This window comes from Natrix helvetica (assembly GCF_964273705.1).
Source record: "Natrix helvetica genome assembly, chromosome: 1".
Taxonomy (NCBI): domain Eukaryota; kingdom Metazoa; phylum Chordata; class Lepidosauria; order Squamata; family Natricidae; genus Natrix; species Natrix helvetica.
The window spans coordinates 65,819,047-65,843,846 of record NC_138548.1 but is presented as its reverse complement, the minus strand read 5'-3'; the positions used below and the strand labels follow the sequence as shown (position 1 = coordinate 65,843,846).

The window sequence follows — 24,800 nt, the reverse complement described above, 5'->3', positions numbered from 1 at the left end:
ATTCCTTTCCTTTTGTGGTACAAATGACTTCATGAACAATCACGCTGCCTTGGGTATAAAGGTGTGTATGTGTGTGTGTGTGTGTATGTATGTATATATATGTATGTTCAAGAGAAGAATTCTAGCCTTGCATAAATGTGCCTAAAGGGCCAATTTTTTAAAAAATCCTTCCACAGTGTTGAATTTAGAATGGCAGTCTTGACTGTGTCAGATCCATTATGTTGTTAATCTCAAAGTGAAGCTGAATATCTTTTTTTTTTAAAAAAAAGATCGGCATTTATTATGGCACTGTGGCTTTGATATGTGTATTTTTTTCATTTTTGGTTTATTTTGATTTCACCATGGCCATTTTCTTTCATTGTAGTACATTTTAAAAGGTTAATTTATATACATTTATATAAAATTAGGTAAAATGCCTTGGAATTGCAGCCTGTGATCACTTAACCGGCCAGAGTTCAAGGGGAAGAAAAGCAAGTGTAGATTCATATTCTTTGAGACCAATTTTAGGCATGATAGAAAAAGTAATTTCCCTTTGCAACTGATGATGCATCAAATCTTTATAATACAGCCTTGTGGATTTAGGAGCAGTTGTTCATCAGCTGTTGCCTTGTTATGGATCTAATTTCAGTTCACTTTAAGATGCCACCTGTCAACTAATACATTGGAATGTAACCCTTGAATTTGTATTTCTGGTGTAAGTTTTTCTTATCTTCAGCGCTAAGCTTCTGTTCATACCTTCATCAATTTTTTTTTGCCTTCCTAAATGCAATCCTGACCTTTTTTTCTTATTCAAGCACATGTGCTAACGTTCATTGCCTCTCAGAGTTCTCACATGCAAGTTGTCAGTTTGTAAGATATTTGCCTGTTAATAGTGGCATGCCTTCTTAGGACTTATATTACATGTGCATCCTGCTTTCAAGTGGTAAAAATATGTAGTCACTTTTCTTCAATTACAAAAAAAGAGAGCCATCTATAACCTACAGAAAATGAGTCCTGGAATTCCATATGGTTATACAGTATGTGTGAGGCCTGCCCAGACCTAATGTTTAAATTCCACCTTCTCTTTCTATAGAAAAATCTTATTTGATAAATGCTTTTTTATTTTTACTTTTTTTTCTTATAGCTTTCTGCTATTAATAATGCTCAAATGTTGTGCTTCCTCTATACTTCATCGGTCAATAGCCTATCAATATTCATTTATTTCTAAGGTATGGAATCTGCTGGCATTCATGAAACTACCTATAACAGCATAATGAAGTGTGATATTGACATCCGTAAAGATCTGTATGCCAACAACGTACTCTCTGGTGGTACTACTATGTACCCTGGCATTGCTGATCGTATGCAGAAAGAAATCACTGCTTTGGCTCCCAGCACAATGAAAATTAAGGTGCGAAATTTGTTTCCTATATCAAACTTCCAAATCCCTGCGAAGTGTCCTCTTGAAAAGATAGAAGTAACTTTGTAAAGTTATTAAAGGTTCAATAAAATCTGTGGCCAATGCTTCTCTAGGGTTGTCCCAAAGGTGCTTTTTTCAAGAGGCAACTGGTTTTTCTTTGAAGATGGTTTGCTTCTCATCCAAGAAGCTTCTTCAGCTCCAACTGGATGGTGGGGAATGGAATGATGTACACTCCTTTCTACATACTTTCCATTCCCCACTATCCAGTCAGAGCTGAAGAAGCTTCTTGGATGAGAAGTGAAACGTCTTCAAAGAAAAACCAGAAAGTCCAGTTGCCTCTTGAAAAAAAAAACACCTTTGGGACAACCATGACCTGGATGACTGAGAATCTGCATAGACATTTCTCTAGGGTTAAAACTGTTTAATTGAGCAATGCTCTTCTACATGACCTTAGAAATGGATAAAGTTTCAATTTTAAAGAATATATTTATTGGAAGGGAAGATTTTCTCTTTCTACTTCCAAAAAATAAAACCCTAACAGGCCATTTGGTAATAAACAACAGTAACTAAACACCTCCTAGATTTTGCTTTGCCAACTCAAATAAACAAAGCACACTCTTTTTTTCACCAATTTCACCATAATTTTTCTACCCAAGTCAGAATTGAGAGGTAGAATTTTAGTACAATTTGTGCATTGATGTCTCACTGTTAAGAAGTCATTGTTATTAGAAACAATTTAAACGAAGTTGTGTTGCCTAGAAACCTAGGTTGATACAGCTCCTTCTGAAAGAAACCTCTTGTTTATTTTCTCCATTTAGATCATTGCCCCCCCTGAGCGAAAGTACTCGGTCTGGATTGGAGGCTCCATCTTGGCATCTCTTTCAACCTTCCAGCAGATGTGGATCAGCAAACAGGAGTATGATGAGGCTGGTCCATCCATTGTCCACCGCAAGTGTTTCTAAGCATCTTCTCATACCCTTTGCCACAAATTACCCACTCAGGATGATGTGCTTCTTGAAGTATTTTTCCCCCCTGGTAATCCTTCCTGAACTAGGTTCGGTTATAATGTACAGTTTGTTTACACATGCCCGTGCAATTTATTATGCTTCTTTGAATATTTATTGCTTTATAAATAAACAAGATCTGGGATTTGCAACGTAAATATGTTATGTAGTCTGATTTTAAAAAATAAAAAATATACCTGATGATAGTATATTTTAAAAAAAACAGTAGTATTAATGTAAGTAAAATATACAGACAGGAATGACTATTACTTTTTCCTTAGACCACTAGAGTTTAAAAAGACTGCAAATTCATAAAATCAGTTAAATTAGCAAAAGAATTGAGAACGTTCCATGAACACAATCCTTAAAAATCACAGTTCTCTATTCCTTTGTTTAGTGACTAGTGAGAAAACATTTAATTCATTGTCTCCACTCATGAGTTGTGTTTATTCGTCAAACTTTTAAACTACTCAATTTCAGCTAACCTCTGTTACCGTCCAGGGATAGACTGGAGATTTGCAACTTAGTTTCATTGCTAACATTGAAAAGCATCCTTTTGTATTTGCCTGCATAACTTTACAGAAAGAGTTTTTGAAAGCAGTCTCATCAAACACATGGATTTATAGGAAAATAGTCTGTTTTATGAGTTTTTGCAAGCTTATATTTGGAACTATCCCAGAAAAAAAACCCATATCCTTTCCTCAGCCTGCTTTGAAGAAGTATTTTGAAAAGTAAACTGGGCAAAAGATGGAATAAAAATCAATGGTGCTTATTTAAAACACATAAGATTTGCAGATGATGTTGTTATCTTCTCACAAGACCCGGAAGAGTTACAAAGACACATGCAAGAGTTGCACAAAGCAGGAGAACCATTTGGCTTCAAAACCTGAAAAACAGCCAGGTTGTTTTAATAAATTCAGCAAAGAAAGTAAGGGTTTTTTAACATCTGGAGAAGAACTAGATGTAGTAGACTACTACATATCCCTTGGCCAATGGATTTCAATGGATCTCAAAAGGAAATTGTGGCTGGCGGGCATTTGGCAACTTAAGCATAATTCTCAAGAACAACCTCCCCCTATGCCTGAAGGGAAAACTTTTTGAGCAGTGTGTGCTACCTGCTCTAACATATGCCAGCTAAACATGGACCTCACAATCAATACAAAAACTATGAGTGATGCAAAGAGCCATGGAAAGATATGTGCTCGGCAACACAAGACAAGATAAAAAGACCTGCACATGGATTAGAGAACAAACTAAAATATACGATGCCATCAAGATAGTAAAAGAATTGAAATGGGCAGAAAATAGAACTGATGGTCAATATTCCCTCTAATTTTTTTTCAGTGTGGGCGGAAAAGTATAGTGTTTGAGAGGCACATTTTCATGCCCGAGCACCTGAATTTTTTTCACAGTGGTTTCACAGAGCAATTCATTTATAGAATCCGAATTGGAATGGAGAAAAATGGTTTGTGTGTGTGTGTGTGTGTGTGTGTGTGTGTGTTTGAGTGAGCGAGGGATCCGGTAAGGGAATTGCACCTATTTAGAAAAGGTAAATTATTGCAAACCTGATCAGTCGAAGATAAGTATGGGGACAGGTTGGGCAGTAAAGAGAAAGTGATAAAAGAGTGGGAGAGAGAAGAGAGGAAGAAAAAAGAGGGAAAAGAGACAGAAAGAGACAGAGAAGGAGAGAGAAAGTGACAGAAGAGTGGGAAAGAAGGAGAGACAAAGAGAGACAAAGAGGAAGAGGGTGAGAGAGACAGAAAGAGACAAAGAGGAGAGAGAATGGAGAAGGAGAGAGAAAGTGAAGGAAGAATGGAAAAGAAGGAGAAAGAGAAGAGAGACAAAGAGAAAGAGGATGAGAGAGACAGAGAGAGAAGAGAGGAAGAGGAAAGAGTAAGAGAGAACATCTCATTTCAACCCTGAGGTGCAAATATTCTCTTTGTTTGGTAATTTTATTTGTCCACTTACAATCCAATACTCTCATTTCTCCTTAAGTTCATCAAGAATTCCCTTCTTTTTATTGAATTTATCACAATACCTTGAGAACAACTTTTCAGCATAGCTTTACAGCTATTTAAAATATATAGTAATTTAGGTCAGGTTTTCAGAACATTAGTCTATTTATAAGTCACTAAGTGCAAAGAAACAGAATTCAGAAAGTTGGCTTCCCTTTTTGTAATTGCCTATTGTCTGCTTAATTTTCTACCTACATTTTTGATAACTGATATTCACTGTTGACCCAAGAAGCCCATCGTAGAAAGAAACCCTCCCTATGAACTTTGTTGGGTTTCCATGGAATGAAGTTTGATCTTTTTCTCAACCATACAGTAGCATATTCTTTCTAAGGAGGATATAATCAAGATAGTCCATAATTGCCTATAAATCTAACAGTATGGTGATTGACAATCTCTTTATATTTCAACTCTAACTCTTTCAGTCTTAAAGGTTTGGTGAGGAGAAATCCAAAAATTCTTTTAAAGAGGAAAAAAATGCTTGCACAATTGCATCCATGGAGACATGTATATACACAACACACAGAGAAACACACTTAACAAAGTGTTAAGTCTGCCCACCAACTAACTCTCTCTCTCTCTCTCTCCCTCTTTTAATGCGAGAGAGAGGGGGGGGAGGGAAGGAGAGAGAGGGGGAGAGAGAGCGTGTGTGTGTGTGTATCCCTCCTTCCTTCAGCCCAACACTGTCGCTGGCATCCCGGCCAGACGAGAGGGACTGCAGACAGTCTCCCCGAGCCTAGGGCAGTGAGTCATTTGATGGGAAACTTGCCTCTTGAAGGAATGACCCGGCTTGGCTCCTGCTTTCGATCTGCTGCCCAATGACCAAACGGAGAAGCAAAGAGGCAGGAGAGACAAAGCGAAGCGGGAGCCAAGCCGGGTCATTCCTTCCAAGAGGCAACTTTCTCTGCAGTCCCTCTTGTCTGGCCGGGATGCCAGCGAGAGTGTTGGGCTGAAGGAAGGAGGGATACACGTGCACGTGCGCGCCCTCTCCCTCTCCCTCCCCCCCTCCCCCCCCCTCTCTCTCTCTCTCTCTCTCTCTCAAATGGCAAATCCGAGCAGCCGCTGCTGGGCACCCATCCCATGCCTTCTCCCAACCCCCACACCCCTTCTCTCAGCTACTTTCTGCCTTGTGGACCTAGAACGGATTGCTGATTCCAGGCTGGCTCTCCTCTCCTATTATCGTGGAAGGTGTCTTAAAAACTACTGCATGGCAGTTGGAAACTGCTGCACGGTGTTTTGTTGCCACGTGCGCGGCTGCGCACCAGCGCAGCTTAGAGGGAACATAGCTGATGGTAGACCTAAAACAAGATGGAGCGACAACATAAGCAAGTATCGCAAGCCCAACTGGCAAAGAAACGTTCAAGACCGTATTGGTTGGAAACATGCAGAAGAGGCCTTCATCCTGCAGTGGATACACAATGACTAGAATGATGATGACGGTGATGATATTTGAAGCATCAGTGATACTATATAGGCCCCTTGTGTTCTATGCCAATGATGGTATTTTAAAAAACCACCACCACTACCACCACCACCACCACCACCACCACCACCACCACCACCACCATCATCATCATCATCATCATCATCATCATCATCATCATCATCATCATCTTAGCCATTTTCTATCCACTGCAGGATGAAGGCCTCTTCTGCATGTTTCCAACCTATACAGTTCTGGGCTTTCTTTTGCCAATTGGGCTCACAATACTTGCTGATGTCATCAGTCCATCATCGATCCTTCCACATGCCATTTTTAAAAAAAACTCTTTGAAGGTAAATAATGGAAAGATGAAACTTCAAGTTAAACTGTCTGGAATAAACGGTGAGAAATTCTTTTTGCTCAGTGTAACCTCATCCTATTACATAGTTAAATCCAGGAGTTTTCATTTCACACTATGAACAATACTTGGCATGTTGAACTGAAGGAAATCAGTATTTTTAAAAAAAGAAAACACCATCCTTTTTTTAGATTGGTTCAAGTTCAGGCATCATTGTGTAAGCTTGAATGTTCAAGCACTTTTCATTAGAATGAAAATGGTAAAATATTGTATTTCAGTTATCTGTCCCTATCCGAGTTTCATGGCAAATTTACTCATGATCCCTTATCCATAGTTGTTTACTCAATTGCATTGGATTGTAAATAAATTACAAGACTGGGTTTACATAGTACCTAAGCTCACTAAGTTCACTTAAACACTTTTTTTATGCATAAGTGTGAGCCTGGTTACCAGCTATCCAGTTACTTACTTATTAAGACAGGGATGTCAAACTCAAGGCCCACGGGCCGGATGCATCATGTGGTGGCCACACCCATGCCCGGTTTAGTGAAGGGGGAAAAAGTCACAATATGTCCCATGATGATGCCATGACGATGCAAGTTTGACACCCCTATATCAAGACTATAACTGTTACCTGTGTGATAGTACACCTATGATACTACCCTCCCCCCACACTTCACAAGGGCAAACTACTCAAGTTCTAATTTAATAGATTCTGGAATAGCCACAAATAATAGTCCTGTGCTGCTGATTATTACAAGTAAAAAAATACTGAATACCTCAGGCTTTCCTCAGATAGATCCCTGATGAAATATTAATTTTATTCAATTCAAGTGGTTCAGAATAGTCTTTGGAATTTGGTTCATTGCTAAGAAAAAAGGAAATGTTACCAAAAGGCACATACAGGTCAAAAGTACAGGAAGGCAGATATCTTTTTCTAGGATGCCTATTGCACCATGTTTCCCATCTTGTACAGTAGCAATGTTTCCAGCTTGTTCTCAGCTTGAAGCTAAGCAGAAGTCATCCAAATATTTCCCTGTGCAACATACGCAGCAGAGAAAGTTCCTACCAGGAGATGAAGCCCAACTAGAAAACGTTTTAACCTTTCTACTACACCTATTCACATGGAAGTGAGTCTCTGCTCAATGAAACGTCCTACCATTTCAATAATTGTGGCCTCTGGATAGTCTGCATGGTCCTTGCATTCTGGTGATGCTATTCAGTTTGCTGTGAGGCAGAGACAAACAAGAGAATGTAATAAAGATAAAAATAGCCAATCTAATTTTAACTCAAGCACAAAGGTACTTTCTTTACAGGGGATAAATAACATAACTCAGCCCTTGCTATTTGACAAATCTGGTCTTTCATGCAACTAATGAACTTGAGGAAAGACCAGGAGCTGAAGGTTTGTTCCTTTACAAATATATATATGATAGAGAGTAAATGGGAGATAACTTGAAAGGTTACCTACATTTTCCAAATCCGTATGATCCACAGAGTTTATCTGAAAAGCAATGCAAAATGGTGTAAACAAACACTTCGCCTGGTGTTCCAATAGTAGAAAATGTATGTTGGGTTTTGGTGTTGTTGAGCTTGTTTATTTTCAGTAGATGTTTCATTACCAGGCTAGGAAACATCATGAACTTCCACGTGGGTGTGGGCATGGCCAGTGCATGACATTGGCATGATGTACATTTGACAGCCTTGCCATATGGTAATTAAGAATGATGTCATGTGTTCAGCATTTTCAATCTCCTGCCGGCTTCCCCACTGACATTACGTGTCAGAAGTCACAGTAAAGGTCACTAATGGTGATCTCATGTCCAAGGGATACTGCAGCAATCACAGTGATGAGGACTGTTCCTATGTCTCCTCACTTAGTACCACTGTAGCCTTGAATGGTTGTTGAACAAGTGGGTGTTAAATGAGGACTATCTCTAGTTATGCAGTAACATGTTACATAGGTTATCATTTGTTCTGCTGCCCCTCTCCCCACGTGACCATGAATATGAAGAGTTTTGCAAATTCAGATAAAGCAATTTGTAAGATATTAAATTGGAGAAATCTTAATTCAGGTACATTTTGCTTCCCTCTGACAAGTCACAAAAACATAGATACTCATGAAAACAACAACGGGGCCGTGGTTCATGCCTCCCATACATGTTAGTCTATCCTGGTTACAATCTGTAGGAAAATTGAGATTTTTTTTTCTTATCTCAACTATAGAAATACCTGAGGTTATAATATTTTAATTCTTGCAGAGTTCGGCTGTTTTCCTCATAGGTAAATAACTAGATTTTTTAATATATATATATAAAGTAAGGTGTGGAAGGCCTGGAAGCCATCTAAAAAGACATTTCTGTACTGAAACTATGGAATTTGACAGTCAGCTAAAAAAAAACGAGGACACATTTGCATTGGAAATATGTAAATAAATTCAGCCTGTAAGCAATCTATAGAAGAGATATATGGATTGTTTTGCAATAAAGCAGTGTAACGTTCAGCATTGTGACAAATTGCCCTTCTTAACTTTTTCTTGCCTTAAAGGAAAAGGCTTCAAAGTTACTAAAAGTATGTGGTATACAATGTAGCTTTCTTTCTTAAAATCAGTGAGTTGTCAACCGCTCTTCATAGAGATGATCTGAAAATAGTTTTCTCTTTTAACTTGATCACTGATTCTTATAAGTCTCACCCTAAAAAATGCATGAGCATTGTTTTTTGGGGGAAAAGCAAGTATTGAAATGATTTATAACACTATTCAAAAAAGCAAAGAACATGAATGGTTAACCTGGGGAAGAGATTTTCCCTGATTCAAATGTGGGTATGGATCCAAGTTCCAATCTTAGGGATTTGAAATACATATATGAAGCCCATCCCAAACACCCTTTAATTTTGGCCAAATTATATTCTCCTGGATTTACAAAAGCAGTCATGAAATAGTCTATCACAAAAACAAAGCTGCTTTATTTGCCTCCTATCTTTAAACATCTGTCCAGTAAGTGACTCAATTTTAAATCAGATAATTGGTGACAGAAGACCTTTTCATTATGATTGTGAATTTTATTTGCCACCCATCTTGCATCAAAAACATAATTTATTTGGAAGAAGAAAGCAGCTAATTGATCTTAGCCTTTCCCACTTTCTTCACAACGGTTGACATTCTCATCTCATTTTGGAACCTACGGCATGCGTGCCACTTGTGGAGCCATGGAGCCATCTCTGAGGGAACACGAGGCATTGCCCTGTCAGTTCCAGCATGCGTGCACACCCTGGCCTGCTGATTTTTGGCCTTGATTTTTGGCTGGTTTTCGCCCTTCGCTGAAGACTTCCGGTTTGCACATTGGGCTGTTTTTCGCCGTCCTCAGGCTCCTAGAAATCCTCTGGAGTCCTGGAGGGCGAAACACGGACTACCGGGCCCATCGGAAGTCAGAAAATGGGCCGTTTCTGGCCTCTGGAGGGGCTGCATGGGAGGGCGGGGCGGCCATTTTTGCCCTCCCTCCCCAGGCTCCAAGAAAACTGTCTGTGCATGCATGGGGCAGCGGGGAGGGGGTTGTCACATGCTCATGTGCAGGGGGCACGGCACACAGGGGCATTATATTATGGGAGTGGGCATGTACGCACACACGATAGCATGTGTGTATGTGCTTTTGGCACCCAAGGCGAAAAAGATCCCCCATCACTGATTTAGAAGATAATGATGTAGAAATATGTAAAGGACTTAAAGCCTGGTGCAGAGTGGCAAGAGCTTGCCAGGAGGATACAGAAGCTTATTTGGGTGTCTTGGATCAGGTTTTATAGGTCTGCAATTGGTAGTGTCAGAAACAGAAGAAATACGATCCTGGCAATGTTAACTTAAAGAGAGATTAGAGGAGGCATTAGGAAGCTGCTGGGAGACAGATTGGAGTCAGTTCAAAAATTATGGTCGGAACCTCTAGAAATGAAGTGGTCTGTCCCAAAGGATAGGAAGGCAAGAAATGACACTCAGAAGAACCAGGAAAGATCTAAAAAGCTACTGAGCTGGGGGTGCAAAGCCAGATGCATCCAAATACAAGCACAGGGGAGAAGAACAGAAATTGTTCAATTTGGAAACTTGGCTATGAGAAGAGGCCCGAGGAGATAAATGGGAATATGAGACATAGCTCTAAGTCAGTATTGTTGGCCTCAGCAACTTCAGGGTGCATGGATGTCAACTCCCATAATTCAAGATTTTTGCTGGTGGGGTGGCCAATGCAGATAGACAGAGGTGGGCAATTGCATGATCAGGTGGGGAAGGATTGTTGAAACATAGAAGAGCAAATGGGATGTGAACTGGATTCCAACCGGTTAGCGGGGCGGGGGGGGGGAGGAATCCAGAATGCAAGAGGTCATGAAATAAAAAATGAAGAGAACTGCTACAATTACTATGAGCAGTTTTGTAATGAAGGGGAAAAAATCTGTAGTGCCTTAAAATTGCATGCCCCTTAAGTTTATTGAGTTTGCTCTGAACAAGCCTCTCCACCTGATACCAGAAGATTCACCGCATGAGTTCAACATCCTCTTGCTATCTATTGCTTTTCTTTTACCTATATGATACTGTCTGCATATCTGTATGCTGACTGATTTCTTAATACATGTATTTATTTAAGGAATTTTATAGTTTCATGAAACCTTTTTATGAAAGAAGGACCTTCTTCAATATAATGGATTGGCTAATTTAAAAAACCCAAATTCCCTCCTAAGCATTTCTTGTAATGTTCTATGTTAATACAAATATAAATGTTACTGTAAATACTAATTCAGAAATTTTAGTAAAGTGATCATGTTCAGCATACTAAAATATAATCTCTTCATTTGAATGAGTGTTTATATTAATCCAGGGCAGCCCCCATCATGCAGAAACTTTCCCTGAAGATCCAATTTTTACCATTGCTAAGGAAAACTGCCAAAATGAAATTATTTCATGGGTACTTTTAATGTTTGTCACACCTTCATTAGATGTTGTTATTGCCAATATGGTTTTATGCACCTTATTTGTGTATGTTTTTATTGCATTATCTTTCAATTGTAATTTTACGTTGTAGAGTTTTATGCAGTTATGTCTATTGTATGTAAACTACCATGAACCAGTGTTACATAGGTAAAGGTAAATGTTCCCCTCGCACATATGTGCTAGTCGTTCCCATCTCTAGGGGGCAGTGCACATCTCTGTTTCAAAGCTGAAGAGCCAGCGCTGTCCGAAGACATCTCCATGGTCATCTGGCTGGCATGACTAAATGCCGAAGGCACACGGAATGCTGTTACCTTCCAAAGGTGGTCCCCATTTTTTCTACTCGCATTTTTATATGCTTTTGAACTGCTAGGTTAACAGAAGCTGGGACAAGTAACCGGAGCTCACTCCATTACGCTGCACTAGGGATTTGAACTGCCAAACTGCTGACCTTATTGATAGACAAGTTCAGTGTCTTAACCACTGAGCTACCCCTTGTGATACATAAAGAAAGTAAATAAATATATACATTTTTTATTTAAAAAAATGAATCAGGATTTGCACAAATTGATTATGCATCTTGCTAATTCCAGCAAATGCTATTAGACAGACTGGAATCGTGGAAGATGTGAAATACTGGTATATTCTAATTCTTGATTCAAATATAATGCAATTCCCTATTGGTCTTTTAGAAAAACATTCCATTCTGATGCTTTAGTTGTGTGTGGGTTAATATTATATTTCTTCTGCTCCTTTATAATTAAATTGCAGAATTCCATTCCCAGGGGCCATGGACAACAGATTTAGAAATAAAAATATAAACATTTCAAATTCTTAGTTTTTTCCCACCCATTTCTTTTTCCCAATGATTCACTTCAAATCAATCACAGTACAGCTCTGGTAATTTCAGTGGGCTGCATCACATTATCATTGGTTATAATGGGAAAACTTTTTGGAAGGTAGTGAAAACAGAGGGGAGAGGTCATCAGGAATGTCCAAGACATATGTAACCAAATATATAAACAGCCCTCAATTGAAGCCAACATTGCCTGCAATGTGAACAAGTTCCATTATTTGAATAAAGAAAAAGTGATGAGCATTGTATTTGATTCAAAAAGCAATTTGTATTTATTTTATTTATTAAATTTATATGCCACCTCTCTCACCAAAAAGGTAACCCTAGGCAGCTTTTCAATATTTCTGTGTACAATGTATCCCTACTTTAATTCATTTCCATACTTTTTACTGTGTCAGAAAAAAAATGTTGATTTTTTAAAAATATATGAGCAGTTTTACCTCTTTTAGGCCTTTAAGCTTCTGCGCCTTTAACATGAGCTCTTCCTGTTGGTATATTCATTCCATTTTAGCTCCTTGTTTGCCCTTCAAATGTAGTCTTTGAGAAAGCACTACTATACCCACAGGGTATCAAGAATGATGTATCAAATTGGTCTGCAGACTCTCCAGTGCCAATTTGGTATTAATTTACTTCAGACCGAATAATCTTATTTTCATCTTGTTGCTTTATTTTCTTTTAAAGGGGTGAGATTGGGCAATGAACAGTTTCTGCTCCAACAACAAACTTTTGGCAAGCATCAAAGATATAATTAGTGGTTCTGATAAAGATTTATGGCCAACTAAATGTCTCCAAAGGAGCAGAGAGGGCATTGTGATGAGATCAACAGCAAGAAGGTGATATATGGCTGGCCAAGACTCTCCAATAAAGGAGAGATTGTGAGATCACCCACTTGCACTCCAGACCGCTGCTCCTCATGAGTAAACTACAGGAACTGATTTCTGCAGTCAGTTCATGAGGTTTTGAAGAACTGAGAGTTGAGGGGTCCTACCAAGTTCACAGTCGTAATATACCTTTACAGATACGAAATTCTACCCACCCTCATTTCTCGATCACTTCTGTAAAATGGCTTTTAACTGCTTTTCAATTATTAAGACTCTTTTGGTCAATAAATTTCATTTAACTCACCAGGTGAATTACCTTTAATCCTTCAGGAAATAAATTTTAAACATATGTTTAAGGACATTAAAACACCTTTTATAAATATGCATCAGTGCTAGATTTAAATAGTAGCTCTGATAATGTTCCTAGTTGAGTAATGAAATGCCTGCAAGAAAACAACCAAGCTCAGAGAGCACCAAGGAACCCCTTACTATGTCCATAGGAACTCAGCAGTAGTGTTAGATTAGGTAATGGATAGGCACACACAGGCTTAACGGTAACAACTGCTCTTTATTAAGTACAACAAGTGAGAACAATCCAGCGAAGGTTGAGTCTGAAAGCAGCCCTTTTATTGAATAATTCAATATTCAATAGTTCAATAGTTTCCTAATCAGACTTTCACTAAAACCTCCTGAAGTACTTCAAAACAGGTGCTGATGAGGTTTACATCAATAAGATCTGATGCTTCCAAAATATGTGGCCCCAGACTAAAAGCTAGATATCAGTTTGATAACACTATTTATAAAGATCCAAACATATTTTCACTGGGTATAATTATATAAATTTTATGGCCACTGTCTTGGATAATAAAAACTGGACACCTCTTGAATCTTACTCCTTTTTATTTAATTAAAGCTTCATTTAAATAAATCATAACTATATCTGCTTTTCTATTTCTAACCAACACACAACAATCCTCTGCATATCATCTTAACTCCATATCTGTTGGAGCAATTGAGTAAAATCATTATTATTCTATTGAATGACGTGAGACTACCCTTTCCATTCACCTCAGGTTTTGGTCCAGAACATATTGTTACCATTCATTTGTAATATTCTATCAATTAGGAAATCCTGAGCGCATTCTAATATTCTACTTTGCAGTCCTAAAGGGATTGATTTATAAAGTAAACTAAATTTTATACATTGTATAGGTTTGTTAATAAATACAAATTATTGATTAATTGATTAGTTTAATTGATCATATGTCAGAACTTAGAGAACTTATTGATCTGTTCCTAACCAGGTGCTTTGTCTTCCAACAATACACTTATTGAAGCTTTTCTTTTAATAAAAAGCAAAAAGGTGATTAGATGTTGATTTTGGAAAGTTACAAATGGACTAAATTTCTAGATGGATTTTAAATAGGATTTTGGAATTAATCACCAGAATTCTTCCCTTGGGAAAATGCAGTTGTTTTGAATTTTTAAAAGAAAATATGATAGAATGGAAATTTGAATATTGGATACTAAAGGGAACCAAGATTAAAGATTACTATTGAAGGAGAAGAACACTTAATGTTGATTTACTAACCCAGAATGGATCAAAATACTTTAACATCAGACATAATGGAATATATTTGTGAGCAATGGACCTAGAACTTAATCTTAAAGTGTCTGCCATTATAGATATACTGCATTTAATATGTTTTGGAAGAGGAACATAGTTTACCAGACAAGGCTGAGACTGAGCTAAAAGTTGATTGAAAAGTGACAAGAACAATAGAGAAAAAGATATCCAAATGAAACTGATTGATATCTTAATAATTAAAATAGCAAAACAAAAAAGTGACTTGGATAACTTTTATATTGAATTTATAAAAGAGATCTGTTAATTTTGAAAGATTTTGTGAAAATAGACAAAGAAAGAAATGAAATGAACGCAAGTTGTGGGACACTATTTAAAGGGATTAACGATTAAATTTATTAAAAGTTAGGAATATAAAGTGGGTGTAATTTGATCAAGTTTAAAATAGATATGTTGTTATTTCTGGTAACTCTTATTGGACTTTTACAGACCAAGTCTGAATGACAAGGTTTTAAGGATCTGTTTATAGATAAGAAATGAGATCTGGGATAAAGAGATCATTTGCTGTATTTTAAGAAAAGGTATAAATTGTCAAAAATGTTTATATTTCTTTTGAGGAAGGAAGAAGTTACCTTTTTATATATTTTCTTCTTTTTCTATGCTGTATCTTTATTTTTTCTTTTCTATTTTTTTATATTTCCTCTTTATACAATTTCTCCCCTCCCTTTCAATTAGTTTTGGGAGTTTTTATTAGATTTTATCTGTTTAACTGTAATGTTTAATAACATTATTATATAGTAAAAGGAAGATATATTTAGTAGAACCTCACCCCATGGTATTCTTTCACTACTCCATTTTTTCTTACTACATTTGATCTTAAACAAAAGCCTGAGAAGTGGGGTTTTTTCCTCCTTATCATTAAATAGCATTTTAGCAAAGTATATAACTAGCTATCTGATCAATAAAGATAATTCCTCCATTGTGCCGTATGTTTAAGAAAGCCAGTAAGTATAGCATCTGTATTCAAAGTTCATCTCAGGTGCCTGCCATTGCCAAACTGTTTTCTAATTCCTGTCATCTTTCCCCTTGCACTTCCTAGGTACCTTAGTAGCCAATGCTAATTCAAAAATGCTAAAGCAGAAGAATTTGATTTATTTCGATATTCAAATTTTATCTTAAATATTATCTTGGGTGGTTTTATAGCCAAGTTATTTAACACCTCTGACGCTGCAAAGATTAAAATAGTTGACAGTTCTGTTTTGAATGATCAACTCAGTTTCAGCAATGAAAATAAATTACAAAGAGGGCAAATTTTGCGCACCTCCTGCAATAAGTTATAACGTGTAGGCATAAAAAAAGGTGTGCTCGTATGATTTTATGAATAAAATATCTTATCTGATAAAATCATCAATGCTCACACAGGCACAAACTGAAAAACACAGCAAAGCAGATAGCTGTGAGATCTTGATGGGTGTTTTCATTTCAGCAGCTAGTTTTTTTAGCTGCTGTGGATTAAACCAAGCACTAATAGCCTTAGTTTTAGAACTTGCACTTGTTCATCAAAACACTTCATGTCTCGCACTTACAAGTGCTATTTACAAGCATAAAGATGAGCAACACTGGCTAAATGCAATTATTCACCTTAAAAGAACTACATATATATTTGTACACTTTCTTCCTTTCACATGTCAGCGTCAGGAGTTAAAATTAAATTGAAACACAGAATCACTGGAAGCTGGTGACAAAAGAAAACAAATCCTTTGACCTCATAAAAATATGTATGTCCTAATCACAACCTCAGCTTCCTCCAAATTCATGCTTTTTTGGAGGTTCTTAATTTATTTCTCTGACTGCTGGATCGGCAGTGTTCTTTTCCTTTTGATATGGGCAAGGTGATAATATCAGATAAATATTGGATAAGCAATAGATTCTTTCTCATTACACATAATCATCTTGTCTTACCTGGACTTTATGTTGTACATACATATTTTGAGGTTCTTAAGTAATGCGTTTGGAACTTATGGCCTGGCAAAGGTGATTGAACTACAACTCCTTCACTATTTGGCACACTTCCTGGGAATTGTACTTCAGCAACATCTGCCATGCCATACGTTGCCTACCCCTGCCACAACCTTTCTTGTCATTTCAAAAAGTAAGCATTCAAACATAATAATTGGGAAGAAACCCTTTCTCAGAAAATCAAAAGCATTCATTTTTGGGGAAAGAATATATATCAGTGGCTTTGGAAAACCATGAATTGTATTGTAAATCTTTAGTTGAGGCATCATGAGGCATCTTCAGCTGAAGTTCAGCTGTAAGAGAATCACAAATGAGTTGCATCTCTTGGGGCTTTTTTTCACTGCTGAATTGGTGTTGTTCACTTATCTTTGAATTGGCAAAACTATACTGGCATAAAATTGGCTGACCTCCACTGATAATCCTTTCCCTGATTTTATTGCCTTGGTTTCAAGTCACATGACTTCAATTTAAGCTAATAGGTAACAAGCCAAATGTAATTTATACACTTTGAGACTGTCTTTGGACAGTGTCAAAATTAGGAAGACATTTCTACACTAATTAATGTATTGCTAAGGATGATTTAAGACTTAGAGAACACAACATGTTTAGATGTATGTGGAGAAGGGCCCCTAGTCAACTTGACCTATCATTTCTGAGTTGTCCTTGTTTAATAATGAAATAAATGCCACTCTCTATATTAAAACCAGAACATAGGACATATCTTGCAGGTTACCTGTGGTTATCCACATGGTGTTATCCACATGGTGCTCAGAAAACAACTTGCATCCAAACACTAGCAAGACAAAGGAGATGGTGTTAGACTTCTGGAAGCAGAGAGAGGAACCTGCCCCACTCTACATCAAGGAGGGGGGGGCTGTGTGGAGAGGGTCTGCTCTTTTAAATTTCTGGGAGTCCACCTTAGCCGAGATCAAACCTGGAAAAAATGACACAATCCAGGTGGTCAGGAAGGCTCAACAGAGACTTCATTTCCTTAGGGTCTTGTGAAAAAATCAGGTGGAACAATGACTGATGACTTCCTTTTACTGGTCTACAATAGACCAGTAACACATATTGTGTTACGGTAAGATAAATTGGCTTGACAACCATGAACAGAAAGGCATTACAGAGGGTGATGAGCACAGCACAAAAATTATGGGCTGCCCCCTAATATCACTGGATGAAATCACCAGGACCCCCTTCCCCAACAGAGTGAGGAAAATCCTCAGGGATGATTCACACCCTAGTCAGCACTTCTTTACTCTCCTACCATCGGGCAGGAGATGTACTATAGAAGCATAGCCAGCCGGACAAATAGGCTGAAAAATAGCTTCTATCCATGGGCTGTCAGACTTCTGAACGCAACATAACACCACAATTAGTTTTAATATGATAGACTTGCAGAGCCAGCTCAACGTGCAACATGTTCATACTGTTATAATATAATATAATGTTACATACATATAGGGATATGGGAATGTGTTTTAATTATTACTTATTTGGGTTTAGGGATTCTATTTCTTTCATTTATTGAGCTATTGAGATGTATTTTGTGTTTCGAGGAGGACTGCACCAAGGGAGGCTCCTTCAATTTCATTGTACACATGTTGTGCATTGACAATAAAGGTTTGATTTTATTTGATTTTATTTGCAAGGGTACTGCATAAGCAGATTTGATATGCACAGGGATGTACAGTATTTCCTTTACGTAGGGAAGGTTTTAATAGCATGGTAAATATGACTACATATATATATATATATATATATATATATATATATATATATATATATATATACTGTATAATTTTTATAAAACTTACTACACATACATATTGTGTATCACAACAAACTCAATGGCACAATAGCAATAAAACAGGAAGAAGTATCACCCACACGCATGCATATTTCACCAGATCTTTCAATCCATAAATGCCCACTTAAACACCCATATGTGAATAAGCTTTCTGTATGTTAACAAGATTGTGGGTGATGATTTCACAGGAAGGAACTGTGGCAAAGAATGTTTCCTCCACAGTAGTTCATGGAAAGCAGGACTCTTCTTATGCAATGTCTACCAGCACTACTTGGTGGGCACGTTTTCTCACAGCAAATAATCTCTCAGACTCCTTAGTCGAAGGCTTGTATAGCTTTATAAGATTACTAGACATCCCATGATCTGTCAGGTCATCATTTCAGAGATATGAATTAGCAGATTCCTCAATGCCTTCAACAATGGCAGAACTAACGTAGTCCTTTCAGTGGAAACTTTTCAAAAAATATATATCAGGGAACTATTCAGAGATGTATCTGCCTTGAAAATAGCCCATGTTGAACTTTACAGCACAGCAAAATAGCAGCAATTGAGCACAGGAAATGTTTTGTGACATTTTGTATTATGTTATAAAATGTTTTATAAAATATGCCCAATTTCAATTCCACAGGAGTCATGAGTTCCAAATTTTCAACACATTCTATAAACTAACTCATTTGAAGTATCTTGGTTTCAAAATCATTACCGTGGGATGCACTGTTTTGCACAGCTAAAAGTTAGGAGAGTTTTAATGGTTTATAACTTATTAGCACCTTGACCTGCGGCCATAAAGAAGCAGAAATAATGCAGATCCTGTTACAGCGTATATCTGCATTGTCATTACTCTACAGGAAGTTGCATTTTCTACCCGCTGAGGTTTCCTGGTGATCTTCAAGGGCATGTCCCATAATACATTTACAATAGACCACTCAAGACATGAAAAGGCATGGAAGAATGCACTAGGAATAGCTTTAATGACACAGAAGTCAAAAGTATTCAAAGGCTGTCCTTGATGCAGTTTCCATGTATTGTTTCAGCAAAAGCTGTTGGTCTAAGACAGGGGTCGGCAACCTAAACACTCAAAGAGCCACAAAGGTCCTAAGTAGAAGTCCCCTGTTCAATTCTGGAGCTGACAAGAAGTCCGGTTCCCCTACCATAGAGTCTCCTCCTAGCATGGCATTCTTTTTCCTCTACCTGTCCTAACTGAAAGCCCTATCAATTGTGGTGCTGACCGTCGACAGGGAGCCACAGCAGAGGGATGAAAGAGCCACATGCGGCTCCAGAGCCACAGGTTGCTGACCTCTGGTCTAAGAAAACCCAAGATTATAGATCAGTTTATTCTGTGGGCACAAAACCCTATCTAGAGTTAATGTCAGTCAGATAAATAGGTATACTCTGGCGGGCCAGAGATAGGGGTTGTTCCTCTATCCTGGTCCTATTAGACCTATCAGCGGCTTTTGATACCATCGACCATGGTATCCTATTGCACCGGCTGGAGGGGATGGGAGTAGGGGGCACCGTTTTACGGTGGTTCTGCTCCTACCTCTCCGACCGGACGCAATGTGTGTTGGCAGGGGAGCAGAGGTCGACCCTGAGGTCGCTCACTTGTGGGGTGCCACAGGGGTCGGTCCTCTCGCCCCTCCTGTTCAACACATATGTGAAGCCGCTAGGTGAGATCATCCGTGGTTTTGGGGTCGGGTACCACCTGTACGCTGATGATACACAGCTGTACATCTCCACCCCAAACCACCCCAATGAGGCCGTCGAAATGATGTCCCGGTGCTTGGAAGCCGTTCGGGTCTGGATGGGGGACAACAGACTCAAACTCAACCCCTCCAAGACGGAGTGGCTGTGGCTACCGGCGCCCCGGTTCAACCAGTGGATTCCATTGCTGGCCATAGGGGGCGAGCAACTGCCCCCCGTGGAGCGGGTGCACAATCTGGGCGTCCTCCTAGATGCCCGGCTGTCGATGGATGACCATGTGGCAGCCGTGGCAAGGGGGGCGTTCCACCAGGTTCGCCTGGTGCGCCAATTGCGCCCCCTATTGGACCGGGACGCCCTACGCACAGTCACTCATGCGCTGGTGATGTCCCGTCTGGACTACTGCAACGCTCTCTACGTGGGGCTCCCCTTGAGATGCACCCGAAGACTACAGCTGGTTCAGAATGCGGCCGCGCGGGCTATCATGGGGAGTACCAGGTACTCCCACATAACACCTCTCCTGCGCGAGCTGCACTGGCTGCCTGTGGTTTTTCGGGTGCGTTTCAAGGTGTTGATTACCATCTTTAAAGCACTCCATGGCACAGGACCTAGTTACCTGCGGGATCGCATTTTACCTCATACATCCCTGCGACCAATTCGCTCCCACAGAGAGGGACTCCTCCGGGTGCCGTCCACTAAGCAATGCCAACGGGCGGCGCCCAGGAGTAGAGCCTTCTCTGTGATGGGCCCAACCCTCTGGAATGACCTCCCCCCCGATATCAGAACCACTACCGACCTCCGCTCCTTCCGACAGAAACTCAAGACCCACCTGTTCCAATTAGCTGGCCTGGCCCATTTATAGTTCCATTTTTAACCTCCTGGCAAACATTTTATTCTGGGGTAGCTTTTTTAGGGGTAGTTTTTAATGTATCTCCAATTTTTAATTTTAACTATTATTGTACAGTTTATATGTCACCTCCTCCATCTATATTTATTTATATTTATGTATTTATACTGTGTTTTAATATCACTGTACACCGCCCCGAGTCCCTTCTGGGAGAGGGCGCGGTTTATAAATTAAATAAAATTAAAGTTAAGTTAAAGTGGGCATTTAACAGGGACATGAAAGGAATCCTCAACTGGGCAATCCCTGGGCAATGATGCTTAAGAAATAATAACCATTTCTTTCTTTTTTATTTATTTAAATCTCATTGTTGGTATAGATCCAGGTCTTTAAAACCCCATGACACAGCATTAAGACTTCTACCATTATTCATATCTAATTGGGACACAGACATACACCTGGGTGCCCTCTGCTCATTGATGTTTCATACTTCAGCCACTGAATAGTATCACTTAATTGCTTCATGTAGATATTAAATAACATTTTATGTTTTTTTTAATGAATTAGCTTTTCCCTTTTTTAAAAAACGACTGCTTGCTAGACTTTGCCAAAACCATTGCAGTACTTTATTAAGTACTAATTCCTTGTAAACTATAGAAAATAACATCAACATTAATTTTGTAGTGTGGTAAATAAGAAATAGGGCAACTGCAGTAACAAAAATGTTCAATTCAACCAAGGACAGAGTCTGAGCAGCAGTCTGAAAAACTTTGGGCTATACATTCATCAATCCTCCAAAAGACCTTAGAGATGCTTTCTTTTGCTCCATGTCTCATTCTTATTTCCAGGCTGTGACTTTAAATTCAGCAATTTGCAAAGTGTTTCACTTTAGCTCTATTTTTTTGTGCATTGTATTCCTAAGAGAATGAAAACAATTTGTTCATAATTCAGGGATAAAACGATAGCAGTGGAAGTGGGATTAGCATAGCAATGCCTATTCTAAAACAGAGTAGGTATGAATCCTCATCATGTGTGATCTATAGATGATCTGCAGATGGTAGATATATAGTGTTTGGGAACCCATCTTTTACAGGTAGTCCTTAGTTTTTGTTTAGTGACTGTTCAAAGTTAGATGGCACTGAAAAAAGTGACTTATGACCGTTTTTCACACTTATGACCATTGCAGCATCCTCATGGTCACATGATCAAAATTTGAACACTTGGCAACTGGCATGCATTTATGATGGTTTCAGTGTCCCAGATCATGTGATCAACTTATGCAAGCAAAATTAACGGGGAAGCCAGATTCATTTAGCAACCATGTTCTTAATTTAACAACTGCAGCGATTCCCTTAACAACTGTGGCAAGAAAGGTCATAAAATGGGGCAAAACTCATTTAACAATTGTCTTGCGGAGCAATTGAAATTTTGAGCTCCATTGTGGTCATACCTGCATTTTGAAAAGTAGTTTATATGAAGCATGGTCCTACTGCAAATAATTAGTATTGTTCATGACTTGCCCCACAACAGTGTCCAGTGGCAGCAGATTATATGTGGCCTCTTTTTTCCCAGTATGCTTTTCTATTTGAAAATTATCAGTCTGAAATATTGTGTAATATACTTCAGCGTGCTGAATATTACTTCCAGGCAGCTGTTAAGTATATTATTTTAGTACTGAAAGCTATGCTTTTATATTCTTTAATTATATGAGATACAAAATCTTAATTGTTTGCAACAATGGGTATGCAGCTACAAATGACAGTTCCTAGGGAGCTGAAACAGTTTTGTTTCATTTTTCTCCCTAATTAAAAAGAGATTCAGAAAATTATTATAGTATAACATCTTCAGTGTAGAAAGGAGTTGACTGCAGTTGACATAAAACAGGTCTGCTTCTGATTTATTTCTTCACCTCTGCAGTTTATCTTTCAGGATTGTCATCAGAAGACATTCAGCCACATTCACTGAAATGCAAGGGCAGCCAACTAGAAAACTGCTAAGCAACTTTCTGCATGCTTCCTTCTTCAAAGCTACAGGGTAATTCTCCTCTGGGATATTTATACCATCTAGCTTGGTGCCCATGGCATTTTGATGGTTATCCATGTTGCTGTATAATTAGTGTACATTAAAACCCAGAGCCGTGAAATTACAATGCCAGGTCATGTTTAATATCCAAAGTCAAGAATTAGACAGAAATGCCACATATCATGCAGCCAAGACAGATTTGCCTGGTTCCCTTGTGCTTACTGCAGCTGCATCCATGGCTTCATTTTTGTGCTGTCAGAACTATATGTACATTCAGTAAGGAAGACAGAGCAAAGTGCCAGCTTGAACTGTGAAACAGGACATTGAGCAATGACTCATTGGTTGAGTTCATACATTTCTCAGCATCACACTCGGGTTTGCCGCTGAGTGTTGACACAGTAGACGTTACAGCTTGCCTCGACTCTCTTATTGGTACTGATACACACATTTGCAAAAACTGTTTTGAAATCCGTGTGTTACAATTTAAGCAAAAATTTTAAAAATGTGCACCCAGAGGAGATGTGCTGCCCTAGAAATACAGCTCCCCCAATTTTGTAATGTCTTAGAAATCTTGATTTTAGAAGATGACATTACAAGCCACTTCATGGTGCTTCTGGGCTGGTTCCCAGTTTTGGAGAGTTGCTTGGCCACATGCTGTTGATGCAACCATACATGTTTTCTCCCTTGGCTGGGTATAGAATGCATATGAAAAGGAGACAAAGCTCCAAAAATGGGGAGATGCAGCTTCCATTCTGACATCATTTTGACCCCTTCTGTGGACGCTTGTGAACCCAGTGGTATCTCAGGAGTTTCCTCCAGGAGCTTGGTAGCAAATTCATGGCAAAGTCCCAAACCCAGCAGGATGACCATCACATTTCGAAGAAAGTGACATAATGCGTGGCACGTGAAACAAGCCGCTTTGATAAGAACACCATTTGATTAGATGGGTGTCTTAAGAACACCCCTCCCCCACTCTCTCTCACACACACCACAGAAAGGAATTGATAATCTTTTCTGCCCATCCCCCCCCCTCCCAGTGGTGCAGATGGGTCAGCAGTTGCCAAGAGTGCTAAAATATGCAACTGGGTCCAATTGCTTATACTGGCCCTTTCCCCCCTACTAATCCTATCTTAAGGTCTCCTTGTCTTACCTTGAAAGCTCTGAGGACAGGTGAAGTGAAATAAACAACTGGGAAAGGGTGCCTTCTTAGGGAAGGATTAACCTACCACAAAGGCATTTCTCAAACAAGTGCAATTTCTCTTCAAAGCAGGAGCTGCCTTGGCGACCTACTCTGTTCATCTTCACTGAACCTTTCTGCCCGAGGACCGGATCAAACGGGCGTTGAGTGTAGGTTCGGAAGAAGTAATCTGATTCTGTGTCACTATTCTCCCCACTGTTGGTCTCCAGCACGCCCGGCACTCTCGTTCCTCCTTTCTCACCCAGACCCGCCTAGCTCGGGGCAAGGAAAGGCCCTTCTCTTCACAAGAGCCTGCCGAAGGCCCAGCCAGAAAGACTCGAGGCAAATGGATCTAGCCGCGAGGATGCTAACGGGCTGGGGGACCTCCGATCTCGCCCTTACCTGCCTGGATTGCCGGGCGGCCCCTCGGCAAAGGAACACCTCGGCGGAGAGGGGGACCAGATCGCGCCCACCCAACTGCGGCGGGGCTCGCTGGAGTTGCCCCTTGGCGCCGGAACCTTTGGCAGCCTGGCGGCGGGGGAGGCGGCGATCCCTTGCAGCTTGTGGCGCCGCCGCTTAGTTGCTCCCCTCCAACCTGGCCGTGACGCAAGCAGAGCCTACTTAAAGGCGGCGGGGAGGCAGGCAGAGAGACACGGAAGGCTATCGCCGCCTAAGCTGGCTCCCCGGAGCCGCCGCCCTGCCTTGCAAGCAGCCCGCCCCCCGGGGGTCGGGGCTTCTATTCGCAGGACAACGAGGCCCCGCTCAGGCTGGTGCTTCTCGGCCGCTCTGGTGCGGTCGCTGGTGCC

The 24,800-nt window shown here is 39.5% G+C and overlaps 1 protein-coding gene and 1 long non-coding RNA gene across 2 annotated transcripts in view; one reads left to right on the top strand and one right to left on the bottom strand.

Moving 5' to 3' along the window:
* Positions 1–2,561, top strand: part of ACTC1 (actin alpha cardiac muscle 1) — a 13,085-nt gene extending 10,524 nt beyond the window's left edge. Inside the window, exons 6-7 of the mRNA XM_081943780.1 lie at positions 1,209–1,390; positions 2,218–2,561. Coding sequence (XP_081799906.1) covers positions 1,209–1,390; positions 2,218–2,361 — 326 coding nt within the window. The 3' untranslated portion in view covers positions 2,362–2,561. The remainder of the gene's footprint in view (positions 1–1,208; positions 1,391–2,217) is intronic.
* LOC309387336 overlaps positions 1–24,800 on the bottom strand; it is a 26,348-nt gene extending 1,548 nt beyond the window's left edge. The window contains exons 1-3 of the long non-coding RNA XR_014174584.1: positions 24,397–24,800; positions 7,668–7,700; positions 7,356–7,423 (exon numbers count right to left, since the gene is read on the bottom strand). This is a non-coding gene — a long non-coding RNA (uncharacterized lncRNA). The remainder of the gene's footprint in view (positions 1–7,355; positions 7,424–7,667; positions 7,701–24,396) is intronic.